This window comes from Syzygium oleosum, unplaced genomic scaffold, assembly GCF_021117445.2.
Source record: "Syzygium oleosum isolate NSW1041296 unplaced genomic scaffold, Sole_v2.1 Sole_v2.01, whole genome shotgun sequence".
In the NCBI taxonomy this organism is placed as follows: Eukaryota; Viridiplantae; Streptophyta; class Magnoliopsida; order Myrtales; family Myrtaceae; genus Syzygium; species Syzygium oleosum.
The window spans coordinates 11,311,076-11,329,045 of NW_026607485.1; the positions used below are offsets into that span (position 1 = coordinate 11,311,076).

Sequence of the window (17,970 nt, forward strand, 5' to 3'; positions counted from 1 at the left end):
AGGCCCGGGTCGGTCGGGCTGGTTTAAGGTTTTTTTTTTTTTTTGTGCGGATAGATTGCAATTGTGAACCCGCCGCAAATACAGAACCAAATCATCAAATGACTAACCAGGTTAGGTTGAATCTGTTATCTTGTTTTTTCTTTTCATATGCACAAGACAGAAAAATGATAATAGAGACGATTTACAACAGTACGCCATAATCTCTTTTCTTCCCACTCTTGCTACATGAGTACCATCGCAGAACAAGTTCTGTAGTACAAAGTAACTCAAAAAAAAAAGAAAGAAACTAAAACAACATTAACGGGCAGCAATGACTGGAATTTTTTCACTCCTAAGCAAGATTGGCTTGCTTCCAATTACTAATACATCATCATGGGTTGACATTCCAAAGATAAAGCTAGTGCAAAAGGGTTGGACTCAGAATTTCTTTTCCCCGTCGACACAGTGTCGCCTGAGAGTGGATAGACGCAGCACATTAGTATGACACAGGCTTGATCAATTCAGAGCGTGAGAGACAATTCTCATTATGCAGAGAGAGAAATCGTCGAAAAATCACTTACCACTAACGAGAAGTCAAGGATATTGCTCATTAATCATAAGACAAAATGGGAGCATTGAATCTGAAAAGAACAATATCATGTAATGTTACTGAGAAATTTCATCCTAAAAGGTAGCATTATGCTAAGCAAATTGAACTTACTATCATCAGGAATTGAAGGCACCACGTGAGAGTAACACATAATATTGAAAATTTCAAAGTCAGCATCACAAATTTAATTTCTTTGATTGGAAGATAAGGCTGGGTTACTAACAACACCCAACACATTCTGGAATCCAAAATTTCCTCGAAAAGAAAAATAGAACGAACACAGCAAAGCAAACAGGAACAGCATTGGAGGAAATCTAGTAATGTATTTAATTATATTACCACTTGTGCAAGTAGATGGACAAAAAGAGACCCAAAGTTCAGTTCATCTTCAGACTATTAATTGTGCCGTGAAATCAATAAACAAGAAAATTAGAAAACCCATCCAAAACAACAGTAATTGCCTTCTTTCGGGTGACCAGCAATCGTGGCAAAAGAAGAAACTCAAGGTTTCACAAAGGATAAGGTCAAAGAATAGGAAAAGAGGATCCACTTCTATGTATTTAGTAGTGAGATCACACTTTTCTTACTCTTCTCCAACCCCATGAATAACGGCTCAAGAATCTGCTTAGACAAGCATCATCACGTGAAATAACTCAGGAATTAGCACCCAAGGTACGATCATGCTTTTACAAATTGACAAACAGATATGATCATGCTTTTACAAATTGACAAACAGACATAAGCAATCATCCTATTACATTCTGTCTTGTCCATGAAGGTTTTACAAATTGACATACAGATACAAGCAAGCATTCAACTATGTAATGAGGATGAAGGGTAAATAAATACAACACTCGTCTCTTACCTAACTTTAGATAGAAAAAATCTTAAGGAGGAAGGCTTGATCGCAGATATACCAGAGTGTTACTGTAATTTGTAATAGAGAACTGACACTCAATAAATCTCAGACCTACAAACCTATGGGTCCAAATCGATAACAGTCCTAAATTTGTGCCCCTTTCCCACCAGAACGAAAACGGAGACCAGTATGGGTACTAAACATGGAATCCTAATGATATATTAAGCATCTTTGAACTCTTTCTTAACCCTTTCCAGTAAAAGGGTTTCGCAAGACTAACTTAAGCAAGCAAAAGACTCACTTATCAGTAAATTATAGCGTGAGAAGACATCATCTCTTTCGACTTATGCCAACGAAATAGGCAAGATGCAATTTCTAACTTTTTCAAGTTACGGATTCACCAAAAGATGTGAGGCCTCACCTTTCAAAGTGCAGAATCATCCTCACAAAGCCAACCAGAGGCACCGTGTCCTCCAATATCTTATCCTCCCAATCAACCCACTCCTCCTCCTCCTCTACTTCCTCTTCACTGTCTTGGCTTCCTCTGCCGCTCAAATCAACCTTCTCCACTCCTCCGGACACCTCGTCCTCCGCCGAATCCCCGGCCAAATACTTCGTCAGCGACACGATCGGCCTCCGCACGCTGTCCGAGCCCAACGCCTCCCGGCTCCGGACTCTGCCGCCCCCGGATCCGGTCCTTGGCGCGCAGATGGTTCCATATACACGAGCAGCATCGGTGAATTAACTTTTTGCTGGAGAGCGAGTGGAAATCAACGGATAAGGAAAGGGACAGAAGAATTTATGACCCGGGAAAAACCGAAACTCATCACCCCCAACGGGCATGTCAGAGGGTGAACGAGGAGGTCTTGGTTCCCTCAGATTCCCACAATACCGTGAAAAACCGCATTCAAGACGAAGCCAATTTCCACAGTTCCAAGAAACGAACAGCGAAATTAGCAAATTTCGAGAAATTTTTCATGAAGCAAGAAGCGAATGGTGATGGTGACGATCGATTTCGTCGTTGATCGGCTGGCTTAGATCTAGGGATTTTTCATCATGCTCTGCGCGTAGAGAGGGGAGAGAGAATGGGAGAGAGACTGAGAGAGGGAGATGGGTCGGCCCAGAGTGTCAATGGGTCGGCCCGACCTTATCCCAACCCTTATGACACCCCAAATTTTAGGGCCATATTCGAAGAAGATTAAGGCTTGACCTCAAAATATCCCAAATTTTAAGGCCGAGTTGGGTCGGCGCGGTCCGGGCCGGGCCAGCCTAGGTTTTGTTGACACCCCTAATCTGTACAATTCATTAGTACGCATTCTGACTCTCCCATCATTACTTTAATAGCTACTCCTTCCCCACATCTTCAATCACTTGCTCGATGGAAGTACGTCAATTTCTTTATATTTCATGTGTAAGGAAGGACTGACGTACACATGAGATGGAATCTTGAGTAATATATATTGAGTACACCAATTTTTTACCTTTTATTTCTTTTTTATATACCTCTAAGTTTTCACGAGAACGGTTGCTCAAACTTACAAGGAACTGTCGTTTTCACTGACTTTATCTTGTATTTGAGGAATTCAATCATGGGAGTAAGTAAACGTCGGGATCAAGACGAAAGAAAAGTATGTGATCGATGAACTTTGAACCGGGGGAAGCTCCCTCTAGGCCTAGGTTGAAGATCAGACCGGAGTTCATTGTCACTGGGGGCCTTGGCGGCCTGTCTTGCAACCAGCCGAGCTCCACTCATGTGTTCCTTATTTTAACTTGCAGGTGCTCGCACATGCCTAATCCTCCCTTGTTGGGTCAGAATATTTTTCTTGCCCTGACTCTGACAATACCCAAACTTATTTTTACACGTCGTGGTCTAGGTGTAGCATTTTAGGGACATGCTAAGGTCCGAGTAATATGTTGAGTATACCATTTTTTTAATTTATTTCTTTTTTTATATAACACTGTGTTTTTAGAAGATCGATTGTTCATACTTATAAGGAAGTATCATTTTCACTGTCTTTATCTTTGTATTGAAAATTCAATCATGGGAGTGCACCTGGTCGTATTGGACAACGTCGGGATCAAGACGAAAGAAAAGTATGTGACGATGACAAACAGGCCAGCCCCAATGTTGGTCCATTTATTTAGTGAAAAAAAATGAATGATTTGAATGACGTTTTTTCGAAGGTAAACGCTCGTACCGCTTGAAATTATTAGTCAACGGAAAATCTTTTCATTATTGGCAACAATTTATGTTTAAATACTTTTGTAGACGATGAAAATATTTTTCGTTCATTTATTTTTGTAAGCGATACAATCAATCATTTTTCAGGAAAATTTCTTCTGTTGGGTCACTCCCTGTTGCGATCAGACAGAAGAAAAACCAATCGTTTTCGCCCGCGCGACCCGACCAATGCCCCGATTTGCCAATTGGCGAATTGACCATGCTGACACGTCATCATTTCTTTAAGAGTCCATATACTTGATTTAATTGATTGGATTAAAATTTTAATTAAGAAAACCCGGGAACAATTCTTTTAAAAGCCATAGTTGATGGATGCGATGAAGACTTGATCGCCCTAATACAAGTGCTTGGTGTGCCGTGCAAGTGAACAAGAAGCACTGTTATTGCGCACGAAGAAGGAAGCACCGAGTTCGTGAGTGCTTGGTAGTGGATGTTTCCGTGGATTCTTGTTCGTGAATTACATCCAAGAAGAATTAGTGTTCAAGCGATTAAATCTTGTCTTAAGATTTGTGTACAATTCCTTCATGAGATTGAGAGATTATTTCGTGAGGAATTGTGGAGCTCAACACTGCATGAGCTATTGGGTGTAATTGAGGCTTGGGAAATACTGAAAGTGTTTGAGTGACTCGAATGTGGTTGTAATCTCCGTTGTATCGCTTGATTTATAGTGGAATTTCGTGCCGCTCTCCCTATGGACGTAGGTTACTACGACAAAATCACGTAAATCTTGTGTCCGATTTATTTTCGTTATTCTGTCAATTTTACTGTTCGATCGCTTGGCTTCCACAACAGATACTTACTGCTTGATTAATGTAGACTTCTTGCATGCACGGGTGGCGATTGGGGCAGAGAGAAACAGTGCCAACCACCTTTTATGGCTCCCGTAGGTTGCGACGGCATTATCGTTCTAGGACCACATTGGCCTGCATATTCGTGTCCGATCTTATGTGGTGAATAGAGTGATTCCAGATACAGGAACAGAAAACCCAGCAAGAAAGTGCTTGTAAGAGTATCATCTCATACGTAATGAAAGAAAAAACAAGCTATTGATTTTTTATAGCAGACCGCCGCTATACAAACATACCATAAATTGCTGATGGAAAAGCTCGTGTTTTATTAGTTATCATTGTGGCTTGATTTTAGTAATGTGAGATGACCCGGTACTTCTCGACCTCATTTAGGATGACAAGGAATGATATAGAGGAGATCCGCGATGTACCATGCTCAAACTACTTTTGTCCAGTTGTTTAGTGAAGCATTAGGTTCGTTTAAACTGATTAATTTTATGTTTTTCTATGAATGGTTGAGTAACGAAGGTTTTGATATATGATTCTATGAATTATTTTGTAAAGTAACTTAGGGAGCACATCGGCTTTTTATGATAAACGAGGATGTCTCGACGGGGCAATTTGCGCACATCTGTGAAGAGTATCGGGGCCAAAAGCTCCAGTGACCCGTATTATAGTTAGAAATGAAGCATAGTGAAATATTGAGTCATCTTCCTGACAATTCATGTTCTTGTTTATCGTTTGTTTAAGATTGCGTAAGGGTCCTAAACTAAATAATAAAAAGATGAAGATAAGAAAGAATATAATAAGCAAATCATTGGGCATTCCCAGCAACTCCATGGGCACTCTATTAAAGAGGAAGACCAACACATGACACGAACTTTAATGTTTTCATCCAATTTAGTCAGCTGTTCAACTCTCACCTAAACCATGGCTTGACTAAAATTAATACTTCATATGTTATTTTTAATAGAGGTGAGCACAGAAACCGGACCAAATCAGGAACTGAATCCGGTCCCTGAAATTTGGAACCGGTAATTATCGGTCCAGTTCTCAATTCTAGGTATAGAACGACCGACCCAAACCGTTTGGACCGGATTAATAAGGTGTTTTTATAATTTTGATTACAAAACATTTCTCAAAACCCTAATCTTCCATTCTCTTGCCGCTCATCCTCCTCAACTCATCCCTCTCAGCTTTCGCTCAATCTCACGCCTCTCACTTCTCACTCTCAGTCTCACACGGTCACGCGACGCCTCCCTCAGTCCCTCTCACTCACTCAGTCTCACGCCTCTCACTTCTCACTCTCAGTCTCACGTGGTCACACGCGTCCCTCATTCGGTTACGCACCTTTTGCTTTAATTTTCTAAGAGCGGAATTCCAATGGAGATTGGGAATCCTAGGGAGCGTTGTTGCTGGTCAGCGAAGAAGCAAGGGGTGAGAGAGTTGGGAGGAGGTCTGTTTCTATATTATGGGGGTGTTACAGAGATTGAGAGTATGCTGACTAACGAGTGAGTGAACAAATGATCCTTCATAGGAAAGAACAAAAGAAAGATATCCGCGGCGGTCCTTAGATCCACCCTAGAATTGGAACCCGTCCGATCTGGTTCTAGGATTAGGTGAGTCAGTAATCGATTTCTGGAACTAGGAACCGATCCTTTTATTCCAAAATGGGAATCGACTTACCTTGGAATCCTAATCTGAAGCCGATCACTCTTAATTTTTAATGAGTATTTCAAAATACTTTTAAATATAATAGATATGACATGATTTTTTTATACAAATATTGATTACAAGAAACACGAAAATACTCGATCACGAGAATTGAAAAAAATTTCCTTAGCCTATTCGTAGTGCAAGGATTAAGAAGTTTGACATGATCACGTAGAACACAGAAAACGCAAGGATGAGGGATAAGACGTCAACCTTTGTCTACTCTACTACTGTCTTCAAATGTCGACGCTGTTCGAGTCAAAAGAGGATTTTGTCGTGACTAATCCCTACGTGGGGAAATGTCAACCTTTGCGACTGTTCCCATTGGCTTTTGCGACCAAATTCGTAATCAGCGATAGCAAATCGTGTAGCCTTCCGATCTGGTCTACCCTGTTTCTCACTCCCGGTTCTTTACATCCAGTGAAGTCGCTGTCGTGGCTGACATGCGCGCTGACATCATGTTATGCCACTGTTCGTAATTAAGTAATTGCAGGTTGTTCTGGGGGAGAAGCGAAAGGAAGATGCCGTGTACCAAGAGAACAAAAGCTGTCGGAGATTTGTGAGGCTGTTTAGTGAGATTTGGGGTGAATGCCGTGCTTTGAGATATTAAATCACGCTTATGGTCAACGATTTGAACTTTTTAAATATTTATTAATGATCCCACATAATGTCTCTCTCAACCAGGACCTAACTTGATCAATATCTCAAAGGCTCACATGGTTTCCCTTCATCGCGCAAGAATTTGAACAGTGACTTGATCAACGCCACGAAGGCTCATAGGGTCGCATGTGATGTGCTTTGTTAATCTAGCAATCATGTTTTCCATGATTAGGCCGCATTTTTCTATCGTGTTTCTGAAGTTTCCCATACCATTGTTTTCTTCACACATGGTTGTTTAGGAATATTAAAATGACAAGCTGCTCCAGTTAGGTATAGGTCTTGCGAAGATAATTTATTCACCGACAATATATACAATACTAACCACACATTCCAGGACTCTATACCCCAATTATTTTCGGACTATCCTGTATTATTGAGAATAGCGAGAAACCCGTGGTTTCATGAAGGTAGTTGACTAAATCGCGATCAGACTAAACAAATTCACGATAAAACGAGATTGTTCTATGTTAACATGTAAATTCTCCATAAAAGATTTAAGAAAATTTATAGGAGGTGAAGTGCAAAGGGAGGGATAAAAGTTCATGCAGCAATGTGCAACATTAAGATATGCATCCATGCTTACATGCATCACTCTTTCAATCTTTTCAACCCGTATATGGGGGGTGATAATCATTATGATTCGACCTATGTGTGTAAATCATCTTGATAAATACCTCCACTATTGTGTCATGATACTAGTATGTGGGTCATTAATGTGAGATATATTAAGGGTAATCTACAAATTTAGTATATTGAATGATGTAGAACATTGTAATTAATGGGCGTCAAGATCAACAGATCATATTAAACGCCTATAAAGAAGGGCCGTGTCTTCCTCCATCTTTGATTGGATGAAGCTTTCTTCAACCAATTTTCTGAATTAAAAATGTGGACATAACCCATATTTATTTTTACTTAAGTTTGCAAGTGGACAATGTCCATAATCCGTAAGTCACCAATTAAAGGCATAATTGGAGTAAGTTTCCTTCGATCATGAATGGAGGAAGCTTATAGCGCTTACCACAATCCCTATTTATCTTATTTTTAAAAGTACATATAAAAAAGAACTTTGACTTATAATCATAAATGATACTAATTTAATTGTAAATTCACTTGCGGTCCATAATTTACTTGCGTTTTAACAATATTCACAATAAAATTACATAACACATGGAAGACGGAGGAAAATACGGCCCCTGTGTTACTTGCTTTTTTAAAAATATACACAATAAAATTTGATAAAAGCAAGAAAGGCAGAGGAAAATATAGCCCTTGTGTCGATTTGTAAGAGTGAGTTATAGAAATATTATAGATTCGAACAGCAGTGTTTGGATAGTCCGATACATTCTTATTTCATAGATAAGAAAATTATCCAAAAAGTTCTAAATTTATTATACGATGCCAATTCAGTCATAAACCTTTCAATTATATTAATTTAATCCTAAACCTTTTGACAACTTACCAATTTAGTCATAAATCTTTCAAATATGTCAATTTATTCATAAACCTTTTAACGATTTGCCAATTTAGTTTTTTTTACCATTTTGGTTAGAATTTGCTAACTTGGCCATCTAGTCAGCGTTCACCGTCCTACTTAACACAGCCGACATTGACATGGACAATTTTCATAATTTGACGATTTTTTTTTCTTTTTTTCTTTACCTTTTCTTTTTCTTTTTCTTTTTTCCCTTTTCCCTCCGTCAAGCCTCATCAGCCTCAGGCAAGGGCCTCCATCAACGGCATTAGGTGAGGGACGCTCGTGTTTGGGTTGGTGAGGGCCACCCTTGCCGACCTCGGGCAAGGGTCGCCCTTGCTTGGGCTGGCAAAGGTAGCCCTCCCCAACCTAGGCAAGGGCAGCCCACACTTGCCTGAGGTTGGCGAGGGCGGCTGTCCCCCGTCCAAGCATAGGCATCCCTTGCTTAAGGCTAGAGACCTCGACCGGCCATTGCCAAGGCCCCACTTATTTCAATTTGTGAATTACCAAGCTTATCATTGGCATGCCCAGCATTATTCTGTTTTGAGACATGGTTTATGTCCATTCCACTCATAAAGTCTTTATTTCCATATCAACTACTGCCTCTCCAATGCTATGTGTAATTGCCCCATAGAAGCTTTTCAAGACAAGCTTCTCATCGATGAATAGTCTCTACTACTCTACTCTACTATGCATGTAATCTGAAACTCTCGTGTCCGGCTTGACCAATTGCACATTGAAATGGCTTTTTCTTTCCAAGAAAGAGAACTGACACTAAAATTAAGAGATTGATTACACCTAAATATGATCGGGTCATCAATAATCGCATGCTGAGCACGTAAGCGTGAATGGTTACGTAGGAAATACATGAATATTACCACATGGCACAAAGTTCTATTGATAAGAATGGAGAATGCCGTTTGGCCAACCAATGATGATGCACCTCAGCAATATTTACTCGGAAATCGACACATAGTGATGTGGATGTTGGCAACTAGGAAGTAGCAAAATGCTATTTGAAGATCTTTAGAGGTTCAAAAAGGTATAGTCGTATGGTCACTAGTTTGAAGAAAAGCAATTTGAAAGTAGTGGGGCCATTGATAGAGGCACGATTGCAAGGCAGTTAAAATTAGGAAGAAACAAGCTAACGCTTTTGGAGAGAATGATGTGTTCATTAAAAGAAGATAACTGTCGAAGATAAAATTGTGAAGCAGTTATCATGAAGCATGACAAGAGTAACGGTTTGAAAGTAGAAATGTGACATGATGAAGTTGTAGGCATCGAACTTTCAACAACAGAGGAAAGTGAAGACCATTGATAGGAACTACTCGAAGAAATGCAACTACCGGAAACCATTGGAAGGCGGTTACTACTGGATCTTCATAAATACCACTAGACGTCCAACTAGATCCCCCGCACAAATCAAACAAATTTACTATCTTTTAATATCTTTACTTTCTTGTATTGCACTTTTCTTTACTAGTTGTAGCTCTTAGATTCACGTTATCGATTAAATTTCGGTGTGTATCTGTATCCTGAGTATTGCGTCATCAATTATATTCCAACGGGGTTTGTTTATGTCTGGTTTGTTTGTAACAATTATGCTTTCCGGATCTTGTCATTAATTATATTCCGGCACGGTTTGAGTTTGTGTAGTTCTGTCCGAAATGACCACAGGCCCCGGTCACCTTTAATTAAAAGCCGAAGAACTACATTTGGTGAAAGATATTTCCTTGAGGGAGTAATTCCGGCAAAACATCTTTTTGACACGCCCGGTGAGACGAGTGTGGCTGATTTGAGGAGATAGGATGGTGTGCATGAGGAATCAATTAAATCCTAGCGATACTACATATAACAGTTTGCCACGACGCCCTACTATTGAGAGAGTGGGATGCACCGAGTCTTTAATTGCACAACTAGTGCCAGATCAAGCACAAGGTGGAGATGTCGACGTTCCAAGACACCTCAGTGACAAGCAGAGAAGACAATTAGAACCGAGTCCAATCATGATGGCTATAATGAGGAGACTTCTTGAGGAACATCATAACGAATTGACTAACCATGTTACGAAGCACCTTGCTGATGTAATCAAGCCATCAATTGTCAATACCCTGCATGAGTTTGCAAGTGAACAAGGAACTTCAAATAATTCTGTTCAAATGCAAACCAATCATCCAAATCCGACAGTGTCCAGGTATGTTCCTTCACTTATTACTGCTCAAATCACATTTGATACTATCGTGCATTTATGCCACCTCCACCACCACCTAGGTTTTTGCAAAGGGCTAAAACCATCAATACGACCCTGAATTGTAGGTCAACACTCGCCAATGGAGCAAACTTGCCTAATCTGGTTCAAATCAACCTAGATGCTAACAATGACGGTAATGTAGTGAATCCAAACACTCAGTAAAGCACGCTGGTACCAAATATAGGAAATGTACAACCGACAATGGTGACGTCACAACCCAATATGGTTCCCATCCACTTTGGGGCTAATGCCATCATCGATAATCAAGGCGGACTGCCGATCCTATAAAAGGGGGGGGGGGGGGGGGGGAGGGATACACCATAAGGCTGCGTTTGGTCGTCCGGATTTCTAAACAGGATAGGACTGGATAGGATAAGATAAAAAATCCTGGAATTTCTTCATATCCTGTCCACTGTTTGGTGGACTACAGATTTAAAGTCGGATAGGATAATTTTATTTTTTTTTGCTATTCACGGGTCCGGAGGAGTCAGTGAAGGAAAAAAAGCTGAGAAATTTTTTTGGTGAAAGTGCACAAGGTGTGGGGATGAAGATGACGGCGAGTGGAGCGTAGGGTTTTTGGAAAAATAGGCATTAGAAATCCTATCCAGGTCTATCCCACCCCCCCCACCGGATTTTTTTATCCGGGCTATATCCAGTCTATATCCGACCTTATCCTATCCTGGACCACTACCAAACATAGGATAGGATAAAACATATCCTATCCTGACTTTTATCCGGTCGACCAAACGCAGCCTAACTGGTTCCACAATCGCTGCCACAATATGCCCCACAACCATTGCCACAACCGACTGCACAATATTTAACACAACTCATGCCACGACCTATACCTAGAGCACAACCCGCTGCTATGCCTCTTGTGGTAGTTCATGAGTAGAATTAGTACATCGACCAGACAATGAGGAAGTATAGGTACGATGTGGGACATGTTACACCCGTATACAGAAAGCTGTATCCAAATTGGATGTATACAATACCTTACCCAATGTGCCAATTGTAGGATCTCCTTCCCCACACCTTTGTTTATATGATTATTTCTTCAAATGTTGCCACCTAGGGTAAGTGATTCGATCAATCACTCTAAGAGGACCAAATTACCAAGCCGTACCAAGGTTACTGGTACCACTCAATTGACGGTTATTTCTTATGCTCTTGTTAGGGAGTCTTCCTTGCGATATCTTTTCTTTGGGATGATGACGATTTTTTTGACTAATTTCCTTTTTGCATCCAGCACAGAGCGCAAAGGTTCAGTTGTGGTTTCTTACATCTGAATTTCATTGTCACCGTTGGAGCCCTTTCCTTTTCATTGGTGAACTTGATCTTGTCCTGCCGAATCGCCTCTTGAACATATTTCTGAAGACAATGCAATTGGCAATATTATGGCTCCATGAGTGGTGCCATTTGCAATATTTTTGTTTTCTAATTCTTTTTTGCTTGGTATTGTTTGGCCTTCAGTCAACTTTATTTGGCCATCAGCTAAGAGAAGACAAAAAAATACCGTCCATCCTATTCACATCGAACGTATAATACTGAGTATCATTTGCTTTCATTATAATGCTCTCTTTCAGCTTTTCTTTAGTCCTTGCTGGTTTTAATGCTCGATAAATATACGATTCATCGATCACCATTTTACCAACAGCTACCTCAGCATACTCCCCTTAGTCTAAACCAATGTAAAGTTCATATTTGTCCACAAAGGTCACATCATGTTTACCAGGTTTCTGTTTTTCTCCTTGAGCAAGTTCTCAAGTCTAATTGCCCCGGTTACTAGTTGGAAAAGGTCATTAATTGGTTGCCCTTCTATCCTCTCTCTTATGGAAAACTTCATACTGCCAAAGGCTATTTGGGCAAAAGACCTTTCTGGCAATAGTAAAAGACATCTATTTCTTACCTTCTTGAATCGAGAAATAAGCTGCTCCACTGACTTATATTTTTGTTGCTTTAGAAGTGCGAAGTCTGCAATAGTCACATCGGGGATAGCCCTCTAGAACTAACTATGAAACAATGCTTCAATCTACTCTCAAGAGTAAACGGAATTGGCTAGTAGTGCCGTGTACCAGGTAAAAACGATTTTTGACAATGGTAGAGTAAACAACCTTAATTTCCAACTATCACCATGAGTTACAACAGCAAGTCAAATCCATATAGGTCAAGCTACCTAAGAAATTCAGACCGAGAAGTTTAGTTTGAAAAAGAAATCCCGAGGAGTCGGTTTAAACCAATGAAGAATCAAAGGTATTAGAATTTCACCAATTACTTCAAGCATGGTTAGAGCTAAATTGCCTGCCAAATTTAGAGAAGCATCGATAAAGGTAGCGGATAATGAAAATCCAATTGTTGATGAAGAAGATATGGCTAACTTTCAATTCTCATATTAAGAGGTGATGGAATTCGAGAAACTACTCACATATAACTTTAGGCATCTCAAAGCCCTTAACATATTTGCTAACATCGACGGCAGTCCCAATTCCAAGGTTTTGGTTGACAAAGGGTCCACAATGAACCTTGTCGCTTATAAATTCTTCACAAAACTTGGGAAGAGGGAAGATGAGATCATTCCTTCAGATGTGCACTCTCGGATTCCACAGGAGGGATAAGCGAAGTCAAGGGAGTGTTCATTGCAGATCTGACCGTTGGGTCAAAGTCACCAAAGACCTCATTCTTCGTCATCGAAACCGATGGATTATATAACTTCTTGTTAGGAGAGATTGGATTCACAAAAACCAATATGTGCTATCTACACTACACCAAATGTGGGCCTCTTTGAACGGAGATAAAGTCTAGTACGTCAAGGCTAATCACAATGTGTACATGACCCAGGCACATGCATTGCGAATACATCGAGATCCCAACAAAGATGTCATCGATAACACTTGTTAGAAAACCATCAAGAGTTGACCCAAAAGACATGGCTTTCTACCGCTTTGCCAAGAAGGGCATCGAGTGAGTACCCAAGAATGAGCTGGCGAGGCAATTAGAAAGGTTGTCCATGAAAAACCTTATATTATTAGACGACCTCGATAAGAGGTATATGGCCTACTTGGCCGAATGCACTAAGTAGTCAATATAAGTTGCCGATTGCATAGCAAATTTTGAAGAGTCACCACTTAAGTAAGAGAATAAAGAGGCAGAGACTCAAGATCCTTTAGTTGAAATAGATATCGGTGACGAGCAACGTCGTAGACATTACAAAAAAATAAGGTTTTAGCGATGAATTTTGCCACAAAAAATTTGACAAAATTCACCGCTAAATGAATTTACCACGAAATTTGCGACGAAAAAATTTCGTTGCCAACTCTGCATTGCAAAATTTAGCGACGAAAAATTTCAACTTTCGTCGCAAATTAGTGACGAATTCTATTCGTGGCAAAATTCGTCTCTAATTTGCAACGAATTTTTTGTTTTTGGTTGGTAATTTGCAACGAACTTATTCGTGGCGAAATTCGTCACTAATTTGCCACTTTTTGCCACAAAAAATTTTGACTTTTGCCACGAGCATTGTTCTGAAACGAATTTAGCAATGAATTTTTATTAATTCTTTAGCGACGAACTCTGCGACGAATATTGTTTAGGGACGAAATTAGCAACGAAATTTTATTTTTGCAACGAACTTTTATAATTTGTGATCATATGATAAAATCATTTCTTTTATTTTTCGATTTTAAATCTAATTAACAGCAAAATTAATTTCTAGAATTTATATTTAACATTGATTAAGCACTTGATAACATCAAAATATTATAATAATATGAAAATGAAATACATTCATCAACATTTTCCACAAGAATGGCTCTTTGCGCCTAGTTTATCCAACATCAGAAATCTCTACATGGCTCTGCTCTGCTCTGATTCAACGCTATGAACTTGCCCAAAATTGCAAAGTATAGAAAGAAAGAGAAGTCAAAGGAGCATGCCAGGATGAGATCGAAAAATCGAATGGACAATCCTCACAGAAACCTCGGTGGCATCGGGATCGCGTCACTCATCCCATGTCACCACCCGTCCCCTCAAAGGCCTCATACTCGTAATCCTCGTCAAGATTCTCCATTGTTTTTCCAAAGACGAAGGATTTCGTTCCCATCGTCGTGAAAGGCATGAGGCCGAAAGCTCGAGCGGTTTTGATCTCCCTCGCAACCTTCCTCTGGGCCTTGGCATTGATGCGAGTCTACAAAAAGGGACAAACGGCAAATAAATAAGAAAATCAATTTGCAGCTCAATTAATTTCCATAACCTAACTGATATTCGACAGAACATGACAAACCATCCAAGTATGCAAAAGTTTCATGCAAGCTATGTTATTCATATATTATTAGGCGAACTACAGCGCTTAGAGAGAACTCATGCCGACATCGAGATAAACTCTGGCAACACCTAAATTTATGTCATTCACCCCTTGATCTGAATAAGAGGTTTCTTCTTATAAATACATGGGGTTACATAACGGAAACAGGACAGTGGCCTTCCTTCACTCTGGGGAAAATGGCCACTCTTTACATCAGTAGATCGGGCATCTAGGCGAGATTGGTCATTTAACAACTAGAAAAGCAGAACTAAGCAGAGCAAAATGGAAGAGAAACGTCAGTAGAGCACAAATAACCAGAGATACGTATTGCCTGTAATAAGAGTCAAATGGTATCAATGGCCCCTAGAGATATACAATCTCCAAAGAAATATCAACCAATTTAAAAGCTTCAGCATGCTGAAGGTATTAACCATATCACATGAAGCAGGAAACATGCTTGAAAAAGGTTTAATCAGAAGGGCATGAATGATTTACAGTGATCATCAAAGCACCTCTTGCTCATAAGAGGTGCTCGTCAGTTCAACATATCCGGTATACTATTTGACAATTCTAAACAAAAGAATATGATCAACCCAATGCTTACCCTGAAATCAGCTTTTCTCAGCACTTCTGCTGTAGTAACTTCAAATTCCCATCTTTTGGTGAACTTGCGCACTCCTGGTTTCTTAAGATCGAGATCCTAAAAGAAAGATAGATATAGCTCAGTGAATATAAGGACACTTAAGTGAAAAGCAAAACATTGCAGGAGAAAGTTAGCAACATACATAAAGGACAACAGGTTTTATGTATAATAGCTAAAACCATGACCCAATCCCTATAGGCCAATTAGTTTCCTGCTAAACACTGACGAAGTACATAATTGATAAGTAGCAACAGATTTCTCTCTCAAATCATAATATCCGGGCGATGTGGACAGCATAAGCAGATTAATATAGAAGATTCACATAGGAAAACCCACCACAGAGAGTAACACTGAAAAATTAAAGTTATTCACAACAAAAATGCAATTGACCAATCAGAGAGCATAAGAAAAAGGTCGATATATCGCACAACTTCTGTTGTGCCTTACACTTGTCAGCTGATAATCTTCTGTTGGCCAAAAACTCATGGACAAACTTCCAAACAGTAGATATAAATTAAACTCACATGCTTTTTAGTCCTCAGGTTTACTTTTTCCTAGAAACTATTTTTGCACGTATATTTTTTTGTAAAACCTTAAAATGGAGATAATTGAGGCTCTTACCATCTTCTCTGACAATACCATCATGTCCATCTGAGGAATATGGGTCTAAAGCAACATCAGAGTATATGACCTACATGGCAATAGAATCAGAAGGCAATATTAAAGATAGAAAACCATGAAACAGGAAGGACCCTATGCTCAGAACTACGCCTTCAACATTTTGACTTACGAGATCAGGGTACTTATCCTTGAGTAATCGTATTGTTCTTGGCACCAAACCATTGTCATTGTATGCTTCATCTCCAGTGGGAGACTAATACCGGAAGTTTAAGACAAAGGAAATCAGAATAATCGATTTCAATGAACCAGGACATAAAACAGGAGGAACAACCAAAACCTTCAGAGCATCAGGCACTTTGGGGAAGAGTACAATGCTATTAACACCAACATCACGAGCCTTCGCCACCTGTATCAAAAGTTTTGAAGGATTTAGAAAAATTTTGATTAGGCTCTATAGATATCTACAGAGACAACAGAGAGGTACTAGCATGGAGAATTCTATCTAAATTTGCAGGGATTTTCCAGAAAAATTAAACTCTTTCTTTGCTTGTCCCCTTCTATTCTGGAAAATGGAGCAGTTTTTCAAGGGTTAGTGAATCATCTACTCTAAGAAAAAGAAAAGAAAAGGACCCCATTTGGCAGAGCACCATTCAAAGCTCCATCTGAACCACTACATCTTCCAAGTCTACTCTAAACACAAGACAAAGACAATCATTTGACAGACCACCATCATATTTCCATCTGCACCATCACATCTTCCAACTGATTCCTCAATACCAATAGGCGCATAAAGCCTTCTAATCATTAAGAGGACATGGATGTTTTGAATTCCATACGTTGACAAGCCCACATTGACTGACTCACCTCTTCTACAAGCCCATGCCTCCAACCAAGCCTATAGCATCCTGGCATAGCCCCAATCGGAGTATCTTCCTCACCTGCAAATATTGTTGCCCAAGATGCTAAGTTAGTTCACATGGATTGAATCTACAAAGCACTGCACCTGAGAGATGTCTCACAAACCTTCACGAATAAAAAGTGGGTAGACAAAGTTTGCCGGGGACAAACTTGTCTCCTGGAAAGCTTATCTCAGGGCCGGTGGTCTTCGATTGCGACGCGGGCGGCGACTCAATGGCTACACAAACAAAAACCAATCAGGGAGGTCAAGAACCTAAAAAGCTGGAAAATGTCGGTATGATGAGAAATACATCGGCAAAGTAAGAAACACAAATTCAACACATAGTCCAGCCACTCCATGCCGCTACGCTCGTAAAGCTCAACAAAGCAGTTAAATTGAACACTCGCTAGCAAACGGACGACAGGAGTTCCAGCCGGGGCCTCCGGCTTGGGCGGGGGACCGGAGGCGCTTTGGGCACATTCCCCGCCACAACAGCAGCTTCGCATTCCGCATCCGTCATCCCCAACTTCTTAACAGAATCGTTGCGATTTTCACTAGCCCTCACGACCAATAACCGCCGGGACGGCTGTCCCCTGCTCGCGGCTCGCAAAGAACTGAACTTCGCACTCGGCGGCGGATTCAGCCCCACCTCACCCAAGAACAAGAAACCAAGAAATCCTCAAGAACGCTCCAAGAAAACCACACACAATCCCATAAATCCCCAAGAACCCGAGAAACCTAGCAAAGAACCTCGACCCACAAGACACCCACCGCGACCCAAGAAGCGCGAGCGCAAAACACGAGCCGCCGAACCATCCACCCCCCCACAGAAACAATCGCACGATCAACACCCCAAATTTCAAGAAGCCTCTCGAGGGAGGCGAGGGAGCGCGAGCGAGAGAGAAGGAAAGGATCGCACCCTGGATAAGGGT

General features: G+C 40.4%; 1 protein-coding gene and 1 long non-coding RNA gene across 4 annotated transcripts; both read right to left on the reverse strand.

Moving 5' to 3' along the window:
• Window positions 1-546: 546 nt before the first annotated feature.
• Window positions 547-2,261, reverse strand: LOC130140652 (uncharacterized). The gene is made up of 3 exons (XR_008818640.1): window positions 2,010-2,261; window positions 1,870-1,958; window positions 547-620 (listed from the first exon to the last, which is right to left on the reverse strand). It is a non-coding gene; the product is annotated as an uncharacterized LOC130140652 (long non-coding RNA).
• A 12,069-nt stretch (window positions 2,262-14,330) lies between these two features.
• LOC115688974 (delta-aminolevulinic acid dehydratase, chloroplastic-like) lies at window positions 14,331-17,711 on the reverse strand. Of its 3 annotated transcripts, XM_056310030.1 has the most exons (7): window positions 17,164-17,710; window positions 17,005-17,078; window positions 16,478-16,546; window positions 16,310-16,393; window positions 16,141-16,210; window positions 15,481-15,576; window positions 14,331-14,759 (listed from the first exon to the last, which is right to left on the reverse strand). In XM_056310030.1, exons 2-6 carry the CDS (start codon window positions 17,050-17,052, stop codon window positions 15,563-15,565), a joined length of 285 nt encoding a protein of 94 aa, XP_056166005.1. In that variant the 5' UTR covers window positions 17,053-17,078; window positions 17,164-17,710; the 3' UTR covers window positions 14,331-14,759; window positions 15,481-15,562. The 3 variants fall into 3 exon arrangements, with proteins under 3 accessions (XP_056166005.1, XP_056166002.1, XP_056166000.1); XM_056310027.1 differs by lacking the exons at window positions 14,331-14,759; window positions 15,481-15,576 and having other exon boundaries at window positions 15,585-16,210; window positions 17,164-17,319; window positions 17,454-17,711; XM_056310025.1 differs by lacking the exons at window positions 14,331-14,759; window positions 15,481-15,576 and having other exon boundaries at window positions 15,585-16,210; window positions 17,164-17,711.
• Between the last annotated feature and the right edge of the window lie 259 nt (window positions 17,712-17,970).